Source organism: Tauraco erythrolophus, chromosome 9 (assembly GCF_009769465.1).
Source record: "Tauraco erythrolophus isolate bTauEry1 chromosome 9, bTauEry1.pri, whole genome shotgun sequence".
In the NCBI taxonomy this organism is placed as follows: Eukaryota; Metazoa; Chordata; class Aves; order Musophagiformes; family Musophagidae; genus Tauraco; species Tauraco erythrolophus.
This window is the reverse complement of record NC_141473.1, coordinates 19,669,607-19,688,562: the sequence shown is the minus strand read 5'-3', so window position 1 is coordinate 19,688,562 and position 18,956 is coordinate 19,669,607. Positions and strand designations below refer to the sequence as shown.

The following is an 18,956-nucleotide window of genomic DNA, read 5'->3' as shown; positions in this document are numbered from 1 at the left end:
AAGGGAAAATAAGCAATAGACTTGCCTAACAATAGGTCATCAATCCCAAGTTTGTGATCTGTGTTTTCCTTCCATCATAGGCAGGCATCGGCATTAGTTGTGGTTTCATCAGATCGGACCTGCATTGTGATACCACCTTACAAACTGCAGCCAAGGAAGAGGGGGGAGAGCCGGGAGAGAAAAAGAAACCAAACAGAGAGAGAAGGTTACAGCTAGCAATAAGGTACTATATTCATCCCAAGCAAAGATGGCATGGATCTTCCCATCATATACCAATGTTCTCAATAATATCATCAAACAATTTATTAAGAACTCTGAGGTGAAAGGTTTATTCATAGGAATGTTCCTGTGATGATGCTTTAATAAATCACAGTTGCTGGATGGAAAGAAATACGTAACACATTAGATTCTCCTTGCCCAAGTTCACTGCTGAGATTCTTGGTGGCCACAGCTGCTTTAGACACCCAGTAGCTAGTTACACCATCCACCTAAAACTGAAAACAGAACATTAGATAAAAAAATTTAGCAGGTGTAACAAAACCTCAAGCAGCACTGTGGCATAATTTGCAGGGTATAGCTACATTTGTTATGCCTGAAATCAAGCATCATGTTTATTTGTAACAGCTACAGCCATCTGATTAAAACAATAATAAAAACTATAGCATCTATTTCTGAGTCACTTGTCCTGGATAATTAATTTGCCAAGAGCATGAGTCACCCACTTAGAAATTAGTTAGAGAATGACTCATTTCTAACTTTATACAAATATTATCCTTAAAATAAAAGGATTCCTGCCTTACTGCTAAATTGTTGCAAGTTTTGGTTCTTTTCACAATACCAAAGTCTGCTTTACATAGAATATTTGGATTCATTGTTGGAATAATTATCTTCATTTTATAATGCTATTCACCCAGAGAGATCTTACGGTGCTTTATAAATGTGTGTGTATTCTTCCATGCACCCACATCCATGATGAAGCATGGTAGCATGACAGTACTTGCTAACACTATACAAAAGCACCTGACAAGAACTGCAGTCAGATCCTATAATCTGTTGAAACAGCAAAGGGAAATTCAGATACACAAAACTGAATTACTAACAATGGACTTTTGCTGTTTACATCTCAGCTTTTGCAAAATGGGGTTTATTCGGACTACAGAGGGTCAGATCAGCCAGTGCTTGGTAATACTCATCATTTCAGTGGAAGCCTTCTAGTTTCTTTAGATTTCTGCTGTGAGAAAACTTCTAGTAAGGAAGCTTGGCCCATTTCAAAACTCTGCTTATCCTTGGCTGCAGCATGTTGTGACAACCTCAGGCCAGCAGCACCAAACTGAGAACTGTATGTTGAACTCATTTGGAAATACTCTCTCACTCTGCAAGTCTGGATATGCTGCTCAAAGGCTGCAATCCAGCCAATCACCTGCATATTTGGCTCCTTGCTGAAGAATTGCCAAAGATGCAACTTTACAAGCAATTTAGCCAATCTAAGACTGTCTAACAGAAGAGAAACTGCCCTGCCCTTTTGTCCCACCAGCATTTGTGCCTGCTCTTCTGCTATCCCAGCACCTGTTTGGCCATGTAGATGTTGTCACTGATTTGGCTGAAAATAATGGTATAAGAATGTGTTTAAAAAATAAGCTGTTCATTAATCCACTCTTTGAGAAGCAACTGAGACTTCATGAGTTTTCATCGTATTTCATCTGCTGGTCCACTTTAAGGGAAGAAGACTTTGTTTCTCTTGAAGGACAGCAAAGAGCACTGTAGTCCTATTGCATGGCACAAATACAAGCCCTTCTTTTCAGGAGTATGACTTCATTCTATGCAGGGCAGATGTCTAGCATGTATTAAGCTCCCTGCCTTCTGTTTTTCCTACAGGATGGGCAGCGCCCAGACTGAAATGCTACTAAAATATAAGCTTTTTTAAAAAAAAAAAAAAAAAAAAGACAAGCTCAGAGCAAAACAGGAAGTGCCCTGGGCCAGGTGCTATTGTCAAAGAGTCATTATTTTCAAGTCCTTTGAAGAGAAGTCACTGGTTAAAAAATTTGTTTTCTAAATGTTCATTCCTTGCCCTTTTGTCATGCTGTAGGATAACTGTGTCATCCAATACTAGACATTAATTTTGATATCTAAACTAAGAGGCTAGTGAAGAAAGTAAAGTGCCTCCAGAGGTTAGTTTGGGTTACGGTTTTATTGCTTAGCTGCACCCTGTAGCATAACTGCACTTCCAGAACAAGTATTTAACTTAGGCCTGAAACTATTCTGAGCATTTCTCTCCACTGGCTTTGCAGGAAGCCCAAGTTAAAACATCTGAAGGTCAGTGGTGTGACTATCCCACTCCAGTTGCATCTTCACATGAGTTCAAGGAGAAGCCCTGAGTGCTCAAAGCCATGACATTCTGAGGAACTGTACATAATGTCAGAGAACAGCACTAGTTTCTGAGATCAAGACAGACAGTTGACACTTGCCAAGAATAAAAGAAGCTCTGTCTTGGGTGTCAGAGGCAGAAAGATGAGTAATACTACACTGAAATACTGTAATGGCTCACTGTAACATATCTTGGTCCTTGGATTTAGACCATGTTACCTGAGCTGTAAGCTTCTTGCTCTTGAATCACATCTTTTTGAGGCACCTTGTATTTTTGAGAGACATAAGAGTCCAGCCTTCTGGCTTCTACACTGAACTCATACACACACACAGAGCCTCCTCTTTGGTGGAAATCTTTCGGTTCCTTCAGCTATATATATCTGATATATATTTAGATATATCGGGCTATCTTGGCCAGTTTCCTATTTCAGAATTGCATTACTCTAGATATCTATTGACTTCATGTTCAAATTTAATTTATCTTGTGAAGTTTCTACTAAGATGACAGAGCAACAGTTGAGAATGTAAGGATCAACAGAATGTCTTTGGTAAAATTTTCTGGGGCTGTTCTGAGGGCTCTGGGACCATTAGACAGCTATTTACAGCCTGTATTTTACAAAATACTACAAAAGAAGAAACAGTATTCTCAAAAAAGCAATCCTGAGGATTAAAGCTTGAGTTTCTCACACCATGAAGAATTTCCATAAGCAGTCTGGAACTAAAATAAAACTTCTGAAACCTCAACTGAAATAAACCTCAAACACATGTTTCATTTTAGGAAAGTCAATCCTGAGATTTTACCTTTAAATTATGGTTACCCATGTTGGTATTTATACAGCTCTGTGGATGATTGAAAAAGAATCAACAACACATGGAGAGAAATAAAGTTTTACTAATAAGATTTGGAATTAATACCCAGCCCTTAACCTGGAGGTTACAAGCTAACAGAGTGTCTGCAAAGAAAATAATTAACACATCATGTATGGCAAAAAGTGTCAACAGGCCTAGTCCCAGACTTGGGAGCTAAAAAGACATTATGCAAATATTTGCAATACTTAGGCACAGGTTTAGAATTTTTTTTTTTTTTTAAAAAAAGAGAGGGGCATTTCAGGGAACCAAAAAAATTTGGATACACAGTTCAAATACTGTTCATGAAATATAAGCAGCATGTATAAAAAATAATTTTTGAAGTAGCCAATGTTCCTGGACTGTATCAGTCCTTCTGCATCAACAAACTACATTTTTATGTCCAAAGGATATAAGGTCTTGAAATCCATAGGAAAACTAAGATCCTGGCTATGTGAAAACAGTGGCAAAACTCATACTGACTTCTCTAAGTACAGGATTCAATTTATTATTCCAGCTGTAGAGCCATTTCTAACAGTACGTCCTGAGACACAAGTATGACGTTGACTAGGAGAGAAGAATATTATACACCTAGTCAATAGCAACCATCAGTCTTCCTGCTTGTGGATTCTCTGTCAAGGTTTCCAGTTATGTCATTACAAGTCGCTCAAAAATGCCTGGTTTACATGATTGAGCATGACCACAACCCAAAGTGAGACAGTGCACTGGGTCTGGTTGGGATGGAGTTAATTTTCTGAGGCACATCACAAATGCCCCAGAAACTATATTTAGCAACCAGTTCTATGGAAAAGACATCTATGCAGACTTGTTAAAAATAATAAGACGGCACACCATTTAAGACTAGTCATCTTTTCTCGTACAAATATGCTTTCACAAAAAAGCCTTTGACTGTTTATTTTTTAAACAATAGTTTTACTATTCACAACATGTTTCTTAAACAAGTAACTACACTATTAGCTACATAACTATGAATCAATCAGACAAAACAGCTGATAAACGTATAGGACAAATACTTGTGATCCAACATGAAAAGAGTTCTTACCAGTTTCTCCAACGGAGGTCACTTTTGCTGTTATAGTGACTAATAGGATACTGTGTTGCTTGGCCTGATCAGCCGACTCATGTCTAAATGCTTCAGCTCCTTTCAGCCATAAAGAAGAAAAATACCACCACTAGTGGTCTTACAGCATCTGTTGCTAGAGTTACAGAAAGACCCTAGAAAAGGCAGAAGAAAAAAAGAGTAGATTTTGGTTTAGATTTTTTTTTTTTTGCCCTCCAGTTAGTAAAGCTTCTGTTTCCTTTGGTAGTAAACGATACATAAATATATATATACACACACAGAAAATATTTCTCAATTATTATTTATCTTGACAGCCTATTAAATTTTAGTCTCAACTGGAGGTTCAAATGAGTAGGATAAATCATAGAAACATTTAAAAAACATATTTTATAATCATTTATGCTGTGATGATGTTAGAAAGCCCCTGTGAGGTTAAGAATCTCACTATATTAGGAAGACATAAGTACAACTGCCCTAATGATTCTGCCTTGAAAAGCTTCCTGTTCGTAATAACAAAAGATTTAAATATGGGTGGGAGAGGGGAGAAAATATACAGCACACTAATACTGAAAAAAATTAACTGCATTACTAATTCCTCAGAATATCCAAGCTATTCATTTGCTTGAGTCGCTAGAGCCAGCATAGAACACTATCACTATGAGGCACTTCATTACATATGCTTATTATGGGGCTGTTCAAATTAAAATAACCAGAGAACCTTAGAACACTCATACACCTGGTAAACGTAACCATGCAAGACCACATTAGGTCTTCAGGTATGTGTTAAACCTGTTGATGAGAGGTAGAAGGTTCTGATTTCAAAATGCTAGATCTGACCTTCGAAACGGTGATTACTTATGTTACTGTATTACAGAGAAAAACCAATTTTGAAACTTTTTGGTTTAATTACAAGATTAAAAGGTTAGATACAGCTGAAATTATCTCTTTAGCTCATCAGAGAATTATGCGATAATTCAAAGAGAGACAGAAGGAATAACCAGAGGGTTGAGGGAGAAGCAGGAAGAAACAGCAGTCGCTTTTTTGTCTCAATTACACTCTTTCCAAAGACTAAGTCTTGAGTTATGCAAACTGAACAAAATACATCTCAGCAAATATACTTCAAATCTTCTCATATGTTAGATAATACAGCTCCTGCTCAAGGAGTTTGCCATGCACAGGTTTTCAAATGAAGCTATGGTAAAAACAATATGCTGAGCACATGCAGCACATTTTCATTACACAAAACACTGGCGTGAGACCAGGTGGCCTCACTGTATCTATGAGAAGCATACACGGGGAAGTACCTAAACAAGCTTTCTTAACACAATCAGGTCTCTAGCAGTAAGCACCCTGTTGCTACCCTCATCAGTCAATGACTTTGTAAACAACCATGACCACAGAGCACAGGCAACTCCAACACCTTACTTGCTGGAGCATCCATCCCTGGCCCTGGGAAGCAGCCAGAGGCTAAGCATCAAGGCCCAAGTCCAGCACCAGGTACTATACCTTGCCTCCAGCTTTCTATCAACAATCCCCTCCTTCCTCCCCAGGCTCCTGACTGGCTATTTCACACTGGCCCATGCTCCTCAAACTCTCTCTTTGCTGGTGGCTCTATGATTCATTTTCCAGACTGTAATTTATGCTCCCAAAGCAGTTCAAGGGAGCAGCCTCACAACCATCCGCAAGCTCCTTCCAGTGACAGGCTCCTCCCACCCCACCCAAAATCCCACAATTATTCAGTTAACCAAATTAGCCATGAAACAGGTGCAGCATTTGCAGGCCGGGGTTGGCAGGAAGCCCCTGTCCTGCCTGGGGAAAGGGCCCCAACACCCAGGCAGCTGTGTTTTGCTGCCCAGTCCCACTGCCATTTTCTGAGTGTCCGTCACCATCACCTACCCCCCAGGGCAAAGCCTCTGGAGCTAGGGAGCACCTGCAGCCATGCCCAGCTCCCTGAGCCAGGTGCCTTCTGCCAGAGTCCAGGCAGCACAAGGCAGGCCGTGGTTGCTCCCACCAACGTGGTTTCTGCCAGCATTTGTGGGGCAAGGGGGCTGGGAGGGCCTTTGTGGCAGGGCCAAGGTGCTAACTCTGGACATTATTGTGATCCTCACACTCTGGGCCACATCACCTTGTCTCCTGTAATTAATTTGACACATGTTAATGTCTGTCTGAAGGAAGAAAAGCTGTGCCAGTCAACTTACACAGGATGGCAACACGAACATTTGTTTGCTTTCAGACGACCTGCTCAGTTCAAGAGAAAGCTTGAACATACGCATGCTAAAGCACAAAAATTAGACTGACAAACCTAAGCCATTTTTTCTCTTAAGTTTGTGACCTTAAAGCTAGTCTTGCTGTTTCAGAGAACAGGACACCAACTTTTACAGAAAACCAAAAAGGAGATGTTTTAAGAGGGATGAGCAGGAAACAAGAAAATAGATAAAGAATCAAAAATCAGCTATAAAAAAGTGAACAAACTGGGAAATGTGAAGACTGAAAAAGTAGCTCATTGCTTAAAAGAGATGATAAAGGAAAACATACCTATATTACTAAAGAAAAATAGGCAAATGAATAGCCTGCAAAGTCATGAGTTCATAGAATCAGCTGTACATGCATTAGAAATAATGTAATCTGAAGGCAAGTGATGGGAGTGGGAAAGTGAGGGTACCACTATACAGGTTCAAATTAAAGGAATTGTGAAATGCATCCACAGGACTGTGCAAACAAGATAAATGACAAGCACTGCCCTGAAAGATATGGGTGGAAAGGGGCTGACATGGCAGACTACCAAGAAGATAACACACGTTTTCCTCCAAGACATCTCTGTGACAGGGAACGGGAGCTTTCTTGCCAGTCGGCTCTGAATGAACCCTGTAGAAGAAAGAATTTGCCTCCAACCAGGACGGAAGCAGCGCTGTCAGGGTACGGGAAGCACAGCAGAATCAGGAGTGCCGAGGGGAAACTGACGTACTTTGTTAATTCCCTGGGAAGGTGAGGTGAGTGCAAAGAAGCTGAAGCCAGTCTTGGTTTCACTGCTGCTCAGATATGTTGAAGGATGCTGGGCCAAGTCCAGCAATGCTGACTGTGTCTCTAATAACTTCTGCCAGCAACGTAAAAGCTAGATGAGATAAGCTGTCTCATAGGGCATCATCTCATCACTGGGATGAGTAGACTATCCACAACTTTTGAATCTTGTCCCAAATTCAAGGAGCGTAAGTTTCTGAGGGTAATGGCAAGAGTTCTAACAAGTCATTTATGAAAAATCTTTTCATTTGGGGACTGGCAACCTTGCTTCACAAGTTAGAGACAATCTGAAATGCAACATAATCAAATTTCAGGGGCGAATGAGTTAACAGTTTTGGCAGCAGGTATTTTTGTTGGAACTAGCTGTCCTTGCACAAACCACTTTTAAGGAGAATATATTGGTGGAAAGCCATAAAGGTTATTTACATAGATGAAGTTTCATCATCTCTCACTCCCAAACAGGCTGGGTTGGTTATGCTGATCTAATGTTTTCTTTGTCATGGTTTGTGTGAGGCTAGGAGCTACATGTAAGATTGCATTTTAGTTTGCTTAGTAAGTCGATGGTAGTCCTTTGAGATACTAGTTTAAATTATGCAGATGTGCAGTGTTAGAAAAACAGTTTCAGAAATCTAATATTCAAACAAAACCAAAACATTGCTTGTACCACTAGCTTTGTTATGCCCCAACTTAGTAAGAACCATTTTCTGCAGGAAATAGCCCCCAATGTTTTTAGGAATATACCTTGCAAAATATTCTGAAATCTTTGGTTTTCCTTTCCAATAAGTAGAAGAGAACAACTTTCAGGTTTGCTCCCAGGAGCTAATTTTTTCCTTTCTTTGAGAGCCATCCTCAGTCCCCTCCTGGTATGAAAAAAGTAGTTTGGCATTAGGTTAGTTCAGTAGTTTGAATTCACTGTTCTGTTCAGGATAGAAACTAAGATACTTTTTTAAAAGTTAGCCTAAGTTTTAAAGAATGTCTACAAAAGATTATCAGTTTTGTTTGGCAAACAATTTCAAATTCAAAGTTGAATCATTTTCTGCTGTTAAAACAGACTGACTCTTGCAACACACCCAGCATCCAAGCTGAAATCAAGTACGCATCTTTTACTGATATGACATAGCCTCTGTTTAAAGAAAGATGGGATTTAACCTTAAAGACAACCTTATCAAAGCAGCTAATAGAGAATCTGCATAGAATTATTCTTTTACAGAACTGCTTGCACTAGCTGGCATTCTCTTCTTCAAATGAAAACAAACATTTGGTTTAGTAGTTACTATTCAAGTTGCTTTCCCTTTTATTCAATTTAAAACAGGCAGGACGTGCTTATTAACGTTCAGAGAATTCCTATCTGAGTCCTAAACAGAAACCTATGGGATTTTTGTTACCAAACCTGGCACATTGCCGTACCTGACATTCTAGTAAAGGATGAACTATTGGTGTTATGACACGGTTTGAAAATAAAGCCAAAGAATTTCTGTCATTGCTGTTTAAGAAATTAAATCCCTATCATGCAAACCTGGTACCAAACGATAATTTCTGCCTGGGGAAGGCTTTAAACAGAGATACCTCACTAAGTGGTTTTCCACAGCTGTCACTCTGTCAGTATTGTAACCCAGGAGGAGAAACAAGCACCGCCTGAATTTAACACCTAAGTTTCCCAGTTCTGCGATCCCTGCTCTGATACAGGGCATCTTGCAGCTCGAGCAGGTCACCTGGCCTCTTCCCTCTCGCCACCTGCAAACAGTGATTACCCTGTTTACATACAGACTGCAAAGCCTCAGCTCGCCTCTCAGCCTGCAAAACGCCTGCGGAAATAGCACCGCCGTGATCATCAGAAGCATTAACAAACCTGAACTTACATACATCCTTTCGCCAGACCTGAGGGAGGCAAAGCCCGGGCACCGTAGGCAGCGGGGCGCGCAGGCGAGGGCAGGCCGCGGGCCGGCCCGGCGAGCCCAGGGCGCCTTCCCGCGGCAGTTGCGGCCCTGCTGCCGCTGAGGGGACAGGCCCTGGCGGCTCTGGGCCCGCGCGATGCAGAGGCCTCAGTAAACGCCCCCTCGCAGCCCATTCCCATAGCAAAGCCCAGCAGCCTCCCGAGAGAAAATCGCCCCCACCCCGCTGGCGAGGCGAGGCGAGCCAGCCTCACACCGCCCCATTCCCACCGGGACTACACTTCCCGTCAAGCCTTTCGCCGCAGCAGCGCCCGCCCTCCCAGGAGGCCGCGCGGCGCCGCACACCGCTATTGGTCGGATTTGAAAAGAAGCCGCGGCCGGGCGTGTTCGTCGTACCGGCGAGCGGCGGTGGCTGCCCGGGTCGGTGAGGGAGCGAACCTGCCTGCGCCTCCCGGGGCTGGCGGCTGGGCTCTCCCGGCGTGGCGTAGGCTCTCAGGTAAGCCCGTGCGGGTTGCGAGGCTGCTGGGCTTTCGCTTGAGGGGGAAAGGAGGCGGTGGCTGCGGCCTGAGGGTCGCGGAGCTGGGGAGCAGAGTGGGCGGCCTTTGTGGCAGGCAGTGCCGAGGCCTCCCCTGCTCTCTTCTCCCCGCTGTGATCGGGGTTACGAGGTTACGGTGGGTGAAAAGTTGGGGGGGGAGGGGAAGGGGGAGGGTGCGGGCAGTGTATTAAAACTTTCCGATGTTGCCGTGGGGCGGGCAAGTCGCTGGTAACGGCCGGCCTAGGGCCGTGGGGGCAAAGCCACGTGGCAGAGTCCCATAAGAACGGGAAAATAGTTCTAAGCTTTAAATCATGGAATAGTTAGCGTTGGAAGGGACCTCAAAGATGATCTAGTTCCAACCCCCCTGCCATGGGCAGGGACACCTTCCACTACACCAGGTTGCATAACGCCCTATCCAACCTGGCCTTGAACACTTCCAGGGATGGGGCATCTACAACTTCTCTGGGCAACCTGTTCCACTGCCTCACCACCCTCTGAGTGAAAAATTTCTTCCTTATATCTAATCTAAATCTCCCCACTTTCAGTTTAAAGCCATTGCCCCTTGTCTTATCACTATGTACCCTTGTGAAAAGTCCCTCTCCAGCTTTCCTGTAGGCCCCTTTTAGGTACTGGAAAGCTGCTATAAGATCACCCCTTCTCTTCTCCAGGCTGAACAGCCCCAACTCTCTCAGCCTGTCCTCACAGGAGAGGTGCTTCAGTCCTTGGATCATCTTTGTGGCCCTCCTCTGGACCCGCTTCAGCAGCTCCCTGTCCTCCTTGTGTTGGGGACTCCAGAGCTGAAGGCAGTGTTCCAGGTAGGGTCTCACGAGAGCAGAGTAGAGGGGCAGAATCTCCTCCCTCGACCTGCTGGCCATGCTTCTTTGGATGCAGCCCAGGATATGGTTGGCTTTCTGGACTGCCGGTGCACATTGCTGGCTCATGTTGAGCTTCTTATCTACCAGCACTCCCAAGTCCTTTTCCTCAGGGCTGCTAAAGTGAAAAAATAATACTTGCAGAGGGAAAACTTTCCTTTTAATTTTTTTTAAGTGTAAGGGCTGATGCTTCATGTTTTATGTAAGCTGCCAGGCTTATCGTGTTGGTTTAGGGCCTCTTCTATCCTTTTTTTGTGCTGCTTGACAGTGCTACAGGCTTTGTGTCTACTGTGACCACATTTTGCTGTGCATGCTGTTCTAGATCCCTTTCTCTTAGGGTGTCTGCAGCTCTAAAATCTATTGTCACAGTAAGCAGAGTTATAATAACATACACAAGTACTTTTTAGTGTCTACAGCCAGGCAAAATACCTGTTTACACCAGAATACCCAAGGTAATTACCATGCTGTATGGCACAGTGTGGAGACAGGTGGACAGTCTGCATCTTGTGTTTTGCATGCTGTTCGTGGTTGAACGTTACTGGTCTTTAGTGCTGGACTCATGAATAACTTCAGTTCCAGCTTTCCTTAGTAGCTTAATGTTTGTCTTCTACCCATGGCAGGGGGGTTGGAACTAGATGATCTTTAAGGTCCCTTCCAACCCTAACCATTCTATGATTTTGTCTCTTACATTAAAAGGCATAGAATGAGAGCATAATCTTGACAAATCACACTTTAAAATAAGCTTATATTTAAAGCAACTGAAATAGTTATCTAACAAATGTATCTCCTGTCAAGGCCTGATAAGAGTTTTGCGGTGTGATTTTGTGTAGCTGATGAATAAGACCTCTAGCTTGTGACAGCATAGGTATGTTTCTTTCCAGCAGTAGCTTATTCATAGGTTAGTGTTTGTTCAAGCTGTGACAATATTTCAGGACAAGTTTTTCCTGGTGTTAATACAGTTGCCTGACAAAAAGAAAAACTGCAGATTAGAAGAAACACAGCAAACCTCGCTGCTTGGTTTATGTATAGCTTCACCTAATTTGCTTGTTGACGTTTGTCTATCTTTATGAAGTTCTGTGTCTGCCTTTTACAAGCTAGGTAGGAAGACCAAGCTGTTCAGTGTTTTAACACTGAAGTGCAGACGTGTTTCAGCCTTTATGCTGCGGGGAACAAAAATGTTGTGGCTCCTTAATAGGCAACACTCTGCTTGAGCAAAGGAGCTTTGAACCAGCCCTTCTCAGTCCATTGTTTTAAAGAATACTGTATATTGACTGTTAATATTTAGAGACACAGCGTACATACATAGCTGTAGCATAGACATGGAAACACAGTATTAGAAGACCATTGAATTGTTGTGCCCAAAGCTTCAAAACTGCAGGAGGCCATGTGGTAGGTGTCTAATTGCTAGAACGCTTGCTGCTGTAGTCTACGAGTAATTGCCCAATGAGTTATTTTAAACTTAATCCATAACAAAAGCTGCCAAGTCACATCTGTAATATCATAGGAAAAAGTGATAAAATTGCAGACAAAATATACTAATAATTTTAAATAAAATGCACTTTTTAAAGGTTGTTTTGAAATTTACCTGTCTACTGTCAACACTGAATCAATTTACTTTCATTTTCTATAGCAAATTTTCAATGCCCAGATTCTGAGATGCACAAAAATCATTAAATTATGGATTAATAAATTAATTGCTGATCTGTAAAATGACTGAAAAAAAATGACTAAAAAGCAATGCCTTAACTTGTGCTCTGGCATGAGGTCTTCTAATTTTCTAGTGTGCTCTTAATAGCTAAAACTATCTATTAGTCTTGGAATGGTTCTGCGCTCTGTCTTGTATTAAGCTACTTTGTGTTATCTTCATAATACTGACTATTCATCAGGTCCTGCAGAGATAACCATGAAGTTTGTGTTACTCTTGCAATAAGCTTTTATTCTAAATGGGCACTATAATGAGGTGATGAAGAAGTGTATGGGGAACAATATGATTGTGGGGTTTTTTGTTAAATTGTATCTTCATTGTCAGACATGGTTTTTAGCAAGGTTGTGGTACATGTATAGGGCTTTTCCCTGGTAAACAGTTGCTTTTCATTGAAAGAATAGCTGTTCTTGTTGCATCATGATGCAAACCTCTCTGCAGACCCTCTCTGCAGACCCTCTCCACAGCTATCAGAAGCTTGCAATACAAATTATGAATAGATTGAAGAACGCTTTCTCCTTTAAAATTGTAGCTCAGTCTCAAATTGACTTGTCTCTAAGGGACTTCATGAGCTCTATCATTATAGTTTTATTTTGTGTTGCAGGATGGAACTGACTTCAGATAATGAGAAATTTTTCAGACCATCCTATATTGCTAGTGTTGAGCCGCCTCAAAGAACAGAACCAGTAAACGTGGAAGATATTAGAACAGATCTGTCTGCTGAATTTTCTTTGGTTTCTTCAAACTCGGACACAAGCCAGGTGAGAAAAATTTAATGTTTGGATTTTTTTTTCTTAAATAAGCGTAGGCCTTTCATCAATAAGAATACTCAGAATTTTAGAGAGAAGATGAAAAGCATCTTTAGTGTCTTTAATACGGAGGACATACATAGGATTAGATGAAGTTGGGTGGCACTGCATTGATACTTTGTCGGGTGCAGCAGTCTTCTGTGAATGAGGCTAATTGCCAGTTCAGAGCAGCTTAGTCATAGAGTGTTTTGTGGGTTGGTTTCTTGATCTCTAGTTGGCCTGAATGTAGTGTGTGGTGCATATTATATATATATATATATGCTGCAAGATTGAGTTATGAAAGCAAACATCTGTAGGGGGCCCAAGCACTTGTAAAAATGATGTAGTGAATTACTTTTGCTTCACAAGTCATCAAATAAGGTCTGTTCAAAATAACCTGATAAAATAAAACTGCTTTAACATGCTAGTTATTCAATAAACAATCTAGTCAAATTTCTAACTTCTCTAATTTTTTATTTCTATATTTTTTTATTTTTATTTTTTTAAATTTAAGAGGAGCAGTTTGGAGTCAAAGGGACACATTGAAGTTTGCCTGCGTATTAGGCCATTTACATCGTTGGAAAGAGAAAATGAATTTCAGGTGTGACATTTATTAAAATACCTTAAATGTATGTGTGGGGTTTTTTTTTCCCTGTAAGATGAGCTCTTTATACACTTTTCATGCCCGCATTGCTTGTGCTTCCTTTTAACAGGACTGCATTTCACTTGAAGACTCAACAAGCATCATACTGAAGCCCCCCAAAAACTCTTTGAGTCGACTAAGTGAAAAAACTGCTGGGCAGATGATGCAGAAGTTCACTTTTTCACGAGTAAATGAATTATCTTTACAAGTTTTTAATTTAGTCCTGGAACAAGTTGTTTAAATGATTTTTTTTTTTAAATACCAAGCAAACTAGATTTTTAAAATGTCAGTAGTCTTTTAAGATTGTAAACATGTGGAATTGAAAAGATTCTTTAAAAGTCTCTAATGACTGCTTAAACAAAATAAGATGTTTCTTGGTAATGCTCAGGTGTTTGGACCTGAAACAACTCAAGAAGAGTTCTTTGAAGGTACCATGAAGCAACCAGTGCAAGATTTCTTAGATGGATATAATCGTCTTATTTTTACATATGGCGTTACAAATGCTGGGAAAACCTACACATTCCAAGGTATAAGTAGAAATGTGTTCTCCTTGAATGAGCTTATGTCTTTTTTTTGAAAGTGAGGATTAGTTCTAGTAGAAATATTATAATTTTTTCCTTTATTTAAACTACAGACCTTATACATTGGCTTCTCTCAAATATTAATAGCCTTTGAAAGTCTCCTTCCACAACAAATATCACTAAACTGCCAACAGGCAGTCACTGCCAGAGCTTAGATAAACAAGTAGTGATATTGCTTTGTAAGGCTGTAATAATTGCAACCAGATGTGTGTGACTTTTCTTTTTTCCTCCCAAGTGTCTAGAATGTCGGGGAGAAGGGGGAACTAGGAAAATACATCTTCTGTGTATCAGGATGTGAAAAGTGTGTTAAGTCACTCTACACCAGACTAGTGTTTTGCAATTTTTTTTTTATTATCATCATAAAGGTCATATTCATCTTATGTGCAGTTGCCTTCAAATAAGTAGCAGTATTTGAGTCTGTTTCAATTATTATAGGCAGAGAATAAGCGTTTTGAAACACGGTTGTTTACTTTCAAATATCTATGTCTTGTCTCAAGTTTCTGAGCTTATCGGTTGTATTCTAGGAGAACTTGTCTCCCAATGCACTATTTCTGTACTGTTGAAGCTCTATATCCTTTCTAGTCAGAAGTTGTAATTCTTTAGTTATTTTTCTAAGCGTTTTAACAAACGAGGTGATTTGATTCACATGAAAACAATTTCTCCCATAATTAAATGGCAGTTCTCAATGCTGTACTGCTTATTTTATACACAGAAGTAGTAGAGGGACAATGAGTTTTGTGTCGTGTGAAATTGATCTTTATTGAAGTGACATCTTCTAAGGGATTATAATAAGACTACTGCCAGTACTTTCTGGTATTGTTAATCTGGGGCAATAATGGGATGCTCTTTTCTGTCCTAATAAATAATAGGTAAATAACAAAAACCAGAGTTCCTTATGTGTACAGTACCTTATGCTTGACTAGTTTGGGCTATACTGTGTGGTTTTTCAAGAACTTTTGATTCATGTCTCTTCAGACTCTGGAGACTTTTTCATGGTGTTATATTTTTAGGACCTAACTATCAACTTATGATAAGAATTGGCAGGGTGGAATGTTGCCTACTGGGTGCCATGATTTCCTCTTCTATCATTCCCAGTGTTGTCGACAAAGCCTTTCTGCTTTGGCATTACATGGGAGCCTGTATTCAGCCAATGGACTTAAGTGAAGGATGAAGCAGTTTTTAGGACTGTTCATTGTTCACCAGTGACTTACTTTGTTCAGATTAAATTTCAAGTGGCATTATAATAAACAAAAAAATATTAGAGGAGATGAGAAATGAATGTAATGCAACAGTACTTTAACTTAATATGTTATTTCGTTACTAGCTCAGTGTTAGGGTGCCAACCAGATTTTACACAGGTTCTGACTCAGATGACACAGCTAGTGCTATGATTGGCTCATCTGTCTTGGGAGCAGGAGAAATTGTCAGAGTTTGAAAAATGATGCTGTTAGAGTCTGAGACAGGACAGCAGTTTCTCTTCCACTGTCCCTTCTCTCTGGTTTAGAAATCAAAGTGAAGTGAACTCTTTTTAAACTTGCATCTGGATTCAGAAATATCAAGTGTGCGTTGAGGCTTTTATTTGGCTCCTTTTTGTTTTTTAGGTGCAAAAGTAGTACACTCTGAGAAAGGGTTTGGGACAGGGAAAGGAGTGAGTCTTCACAAGGCTTCTAGAACTCTTTTTGTAGGGTCTGTGGAATTAGTACAGGACTGCCCCTGAGAGATCAGTTATCAGTTGTATTTCCAGCTTACTTCCTTGAGAGAGAACGAAGGCAGCCTATGAAATGCGACTGAAAAACTGAAACTCTCTATTACATGTCTGTTGGTTGTGCTTTTTTTTTTCTTAAGGCTAAGCTGATGCAGAATATCCCAGCAGTTTTTATTTTATGTTATGCCCCTTACTGTCTAAGGGGTAGAGTATGAGCTGTTGCTGAAAGCCAAATACCTTTCAAAACACTCTAGTGCCACTTCTGTTACCTTGAAAATACAAAAAAAACCCTGCTTCATGCTGTAAGTGGCCTCCAAATTCTGCATGTATGCCTTGAGATTAGAATTACTTATCATACTGTCTTCCTTTATCTATATAACTTGTTCACAGCAATAATTAAGATCTTTCTTTTGCATGTTGCTTTCAGGGACAGAAGATGACATTGGTATTCTGCCAAGGACTATGGATATGTTGTTTAAAAGTATTCAAGGAAAGCTGTACACAGCAATGGATCTCAAACCCCATCGGTGTAGAGATTATATAAAGCTGGATAAAGACCGAGTGAGAGAAGAAACTGCTATTAAAAATTCGATCCTTCGCCTAACAAAAGAGGTAGAGGAACATTTCTTTCTATACTGATGAGTACACACATCTTTAGGTAGTTCAATGTTAACCTGATCAATTTTCAATGGGAAGAGACTATCTGTATTTGAGCATGATGTGTCTATCTGCTGTCAGCCAGCTATTCAGGTTAGCAGTAAAGTGAGCAATAAAACTGGTGAACCCTGTTCTCATGTAGATTTCTGTCTTGTGGCTGAATACTTGATAGGATGTGAACTCTAAGCTTTTTTTTTTTTATAGCTTGGGCACCTGATAACTTATCCTCTAGGGTTACTGATGCTTAATAGGACTGAATGCAAAGTCTCTTCATCTGTGGAGACACTAGTAGGTCTGCTCCTTTAAACAATTTACTGTCTTTCAGGATTCTTGAAAGAAGTGAATGACTTTGAGGTTGTTCGCCTCTTCCAGTTTGGTAAATGTCATCAAAGGAAGCAAAATCTTTTTTAACAGCAGACCTATTATGCCATAGACTTGTGAAGATTTGGGTTAAAATGGATTTCTGCTGGACTTTGTTCTTAGACAGATCACTGTTGAGTGGTTCAGAAATGCACTTTGGTTTTATGAGTTGCCTGGAATTCTAAAGCTGTCTAGTCCGTTTACAGTTATGGGGATTTGTATTTTGTATAAGCATACCTTTTTCTTGTTTTCTTTTTTAATTCTGAAATGAATGGAACAGTATTAAAAAAACTGAGCATACACTAGGAATTGGAAGGAGAAAAGGGATTATTGTGCTTTTATTTTTAATGAAAAGATTTAAGCATCTCTCTAGTTATATGCTAGGTTATAATGGGATGTTCTGGCTGTTGTGGGATGGAATGTGTCTGTTACCTTGATTTTTGTCCAGGAGTTAGTTAACTGGACTTCTCCAGTGTGGAAGGCAGGTGGCAGCAAAATTCTTCAAGACTTTGTTTCAAAAGCCCAGGCATATGTTAAATATAGCTCTAGCAGTCTTTAAGGACTTCAGAAAAAACTTGTCACGTATGTATGTTTGGATACACTTACGTGTCTCCTCTAGTTTCTGAAACCATGATTATAAGAACAATACTTCAGCATATAAATTTGATGGCAGAGTTTGCATCTACTTCAAGAGACAGGTATGGGTGGGTGTTTTATATGTGTAAAGCTTAAACTAAAAGTTTTGATTACATTAATATTTAACTATTTCAGGAATCACTTTATGGAATCCTAACTTTATATGAAATATACTCTTGACAAAACATTTATAAAAACCCAAACCAAACAAAAAAACCCACAAATAAACAAAAAAACAACAGAAATAAAACCACAAAAAAACAAACAAAAAAACCCCACCCTGACCCAAAAGATACCTGTCTTGTAATCCATGTTTCTTTTCTTAAGTGTACTGTTTTTGGTAGATGGGTTGCACATCTTTGCAGTTCTGTGCCTAAAAAAACCAAAAACAAACAAAAACAACCAAAACTAAGACTGAAAGAGCTCAGCAGAAGAAAAATTCCTTTCTCTTACTAAAACCTAGACTTTTTCAACTGTAGAAGCTTTCTACAGCCTGTATCATGAAGCAGTAAGTTGCACACTTAAATTGAGTGACTGTTGTATCTTTACCTCTGTCTCTGAGGGTTGACCTAGTAAGCCGTAAGATATGGGATCTTGAATTAGCAAAATGCCACCAACAAGAAATGTCAGGACTTTCTAGATTCACTAGATTAAGAGTAATAGTTGAACTGCAACTGGACTCCTGCATATCATCCTGTTAAATCACCCTATTTCTATGTGGGTTCCCACCCCTCTTTTTCTGCGAGTAGTTTTCTTCTGGTTCAGCATGCTGAAGTTCTGTATGCTGTGATAGGGCTTAATGTAAGGGAAGCGTCAAGAACAAGTAATAAGGTAAGAAAAACCCTTTCAATAGGAGTGTACTGTGTTCTTGTCTAGTAGGACGATAAAGCTATTAGAAAAGATGCTGTTGAATTACTGTCAACAACATGTCTTAAAGTCTGTTTGCTTTTGTAGGTAGACCATCAAAATAGCACCAGCAACAAAGCACCAGTTGATTCTAAGGGTGAGTTTTATATTAAAGAATTGCAATTAAGGCTGGTAAAGAAGCTTTCTTAAGGCTAATAACTGACTTCTGGCCATGTTAACAGTAAAGTGACTACTTGGTGGTTTTATATGCCTGTGAATTGGATAGTGAGCAAATTATCTGTGTGGAATACATAAGAATAAAATGATTGGAAGAATACCTGAACAGGCATTAAATGAGATGAAACTATAGCAAGGAAAAGCAGTGCTAATAATGCTATGGGCCCTAGAGGTATCCTGACAGGCTTTTAGA

General features: G+C 40.1%; 1 protein-coding gene and 1 long non-coding RNA gene across 2 annotated transcripts in view; one reads left to right on the top strand and one right to left on the bottom strand.

Moving 5' to 3' along the window:
* Positions 1 to 313: 313 nt before the first annotated feature.
* LOC147528250 (uncharacterized) lies at positions 314 to 9,242 on the bottom strand. The gene is made up of 4 exons (XR_015222336.1): positions 9,169 to 9,242; positions 8,051 to 8,169; positions 4,274 to 4,446; positions 314 to 494 (listed from the first exon to the last, which is right to left on the bottom strand). It is a non-coding gene; the product is annotated as an uncharacterized LOC147528250 (long non-coding RNA).
* Positions 9,243 to 9,670: 428 nt separating this feature from the next.
* The window catches only part of KIF20B (kinesin family member 20B), a 46,977-nt gene continuing 37,691 nt past the window's right edge, over positions 9,671 to 18,956 (top strand). The window contains 7 exon segments of the mRNA XM_086616563.1: positions 9,671 to 9,697; positions 12,915 to 13,071; positions 13,613 to 13,699; positions 13,812 to 13,928; positions 14,130 to 14,268; positions 16,455 to 16,639; positions 18,635 to 18,683. Of these exon segments, the coding sequence (XP_086472689.1) occupies positions 12,916 to 13,071; positions 13,613 to 13,699; positions 13,812 to 13,928; positions 14,130 to 14,268; positions 16,455 to 16,639; positions 18,635 to 18,683 (733 nt within the window). The 5' untranslated portion in view covers positions 9,671 to 9,697; position 12,915.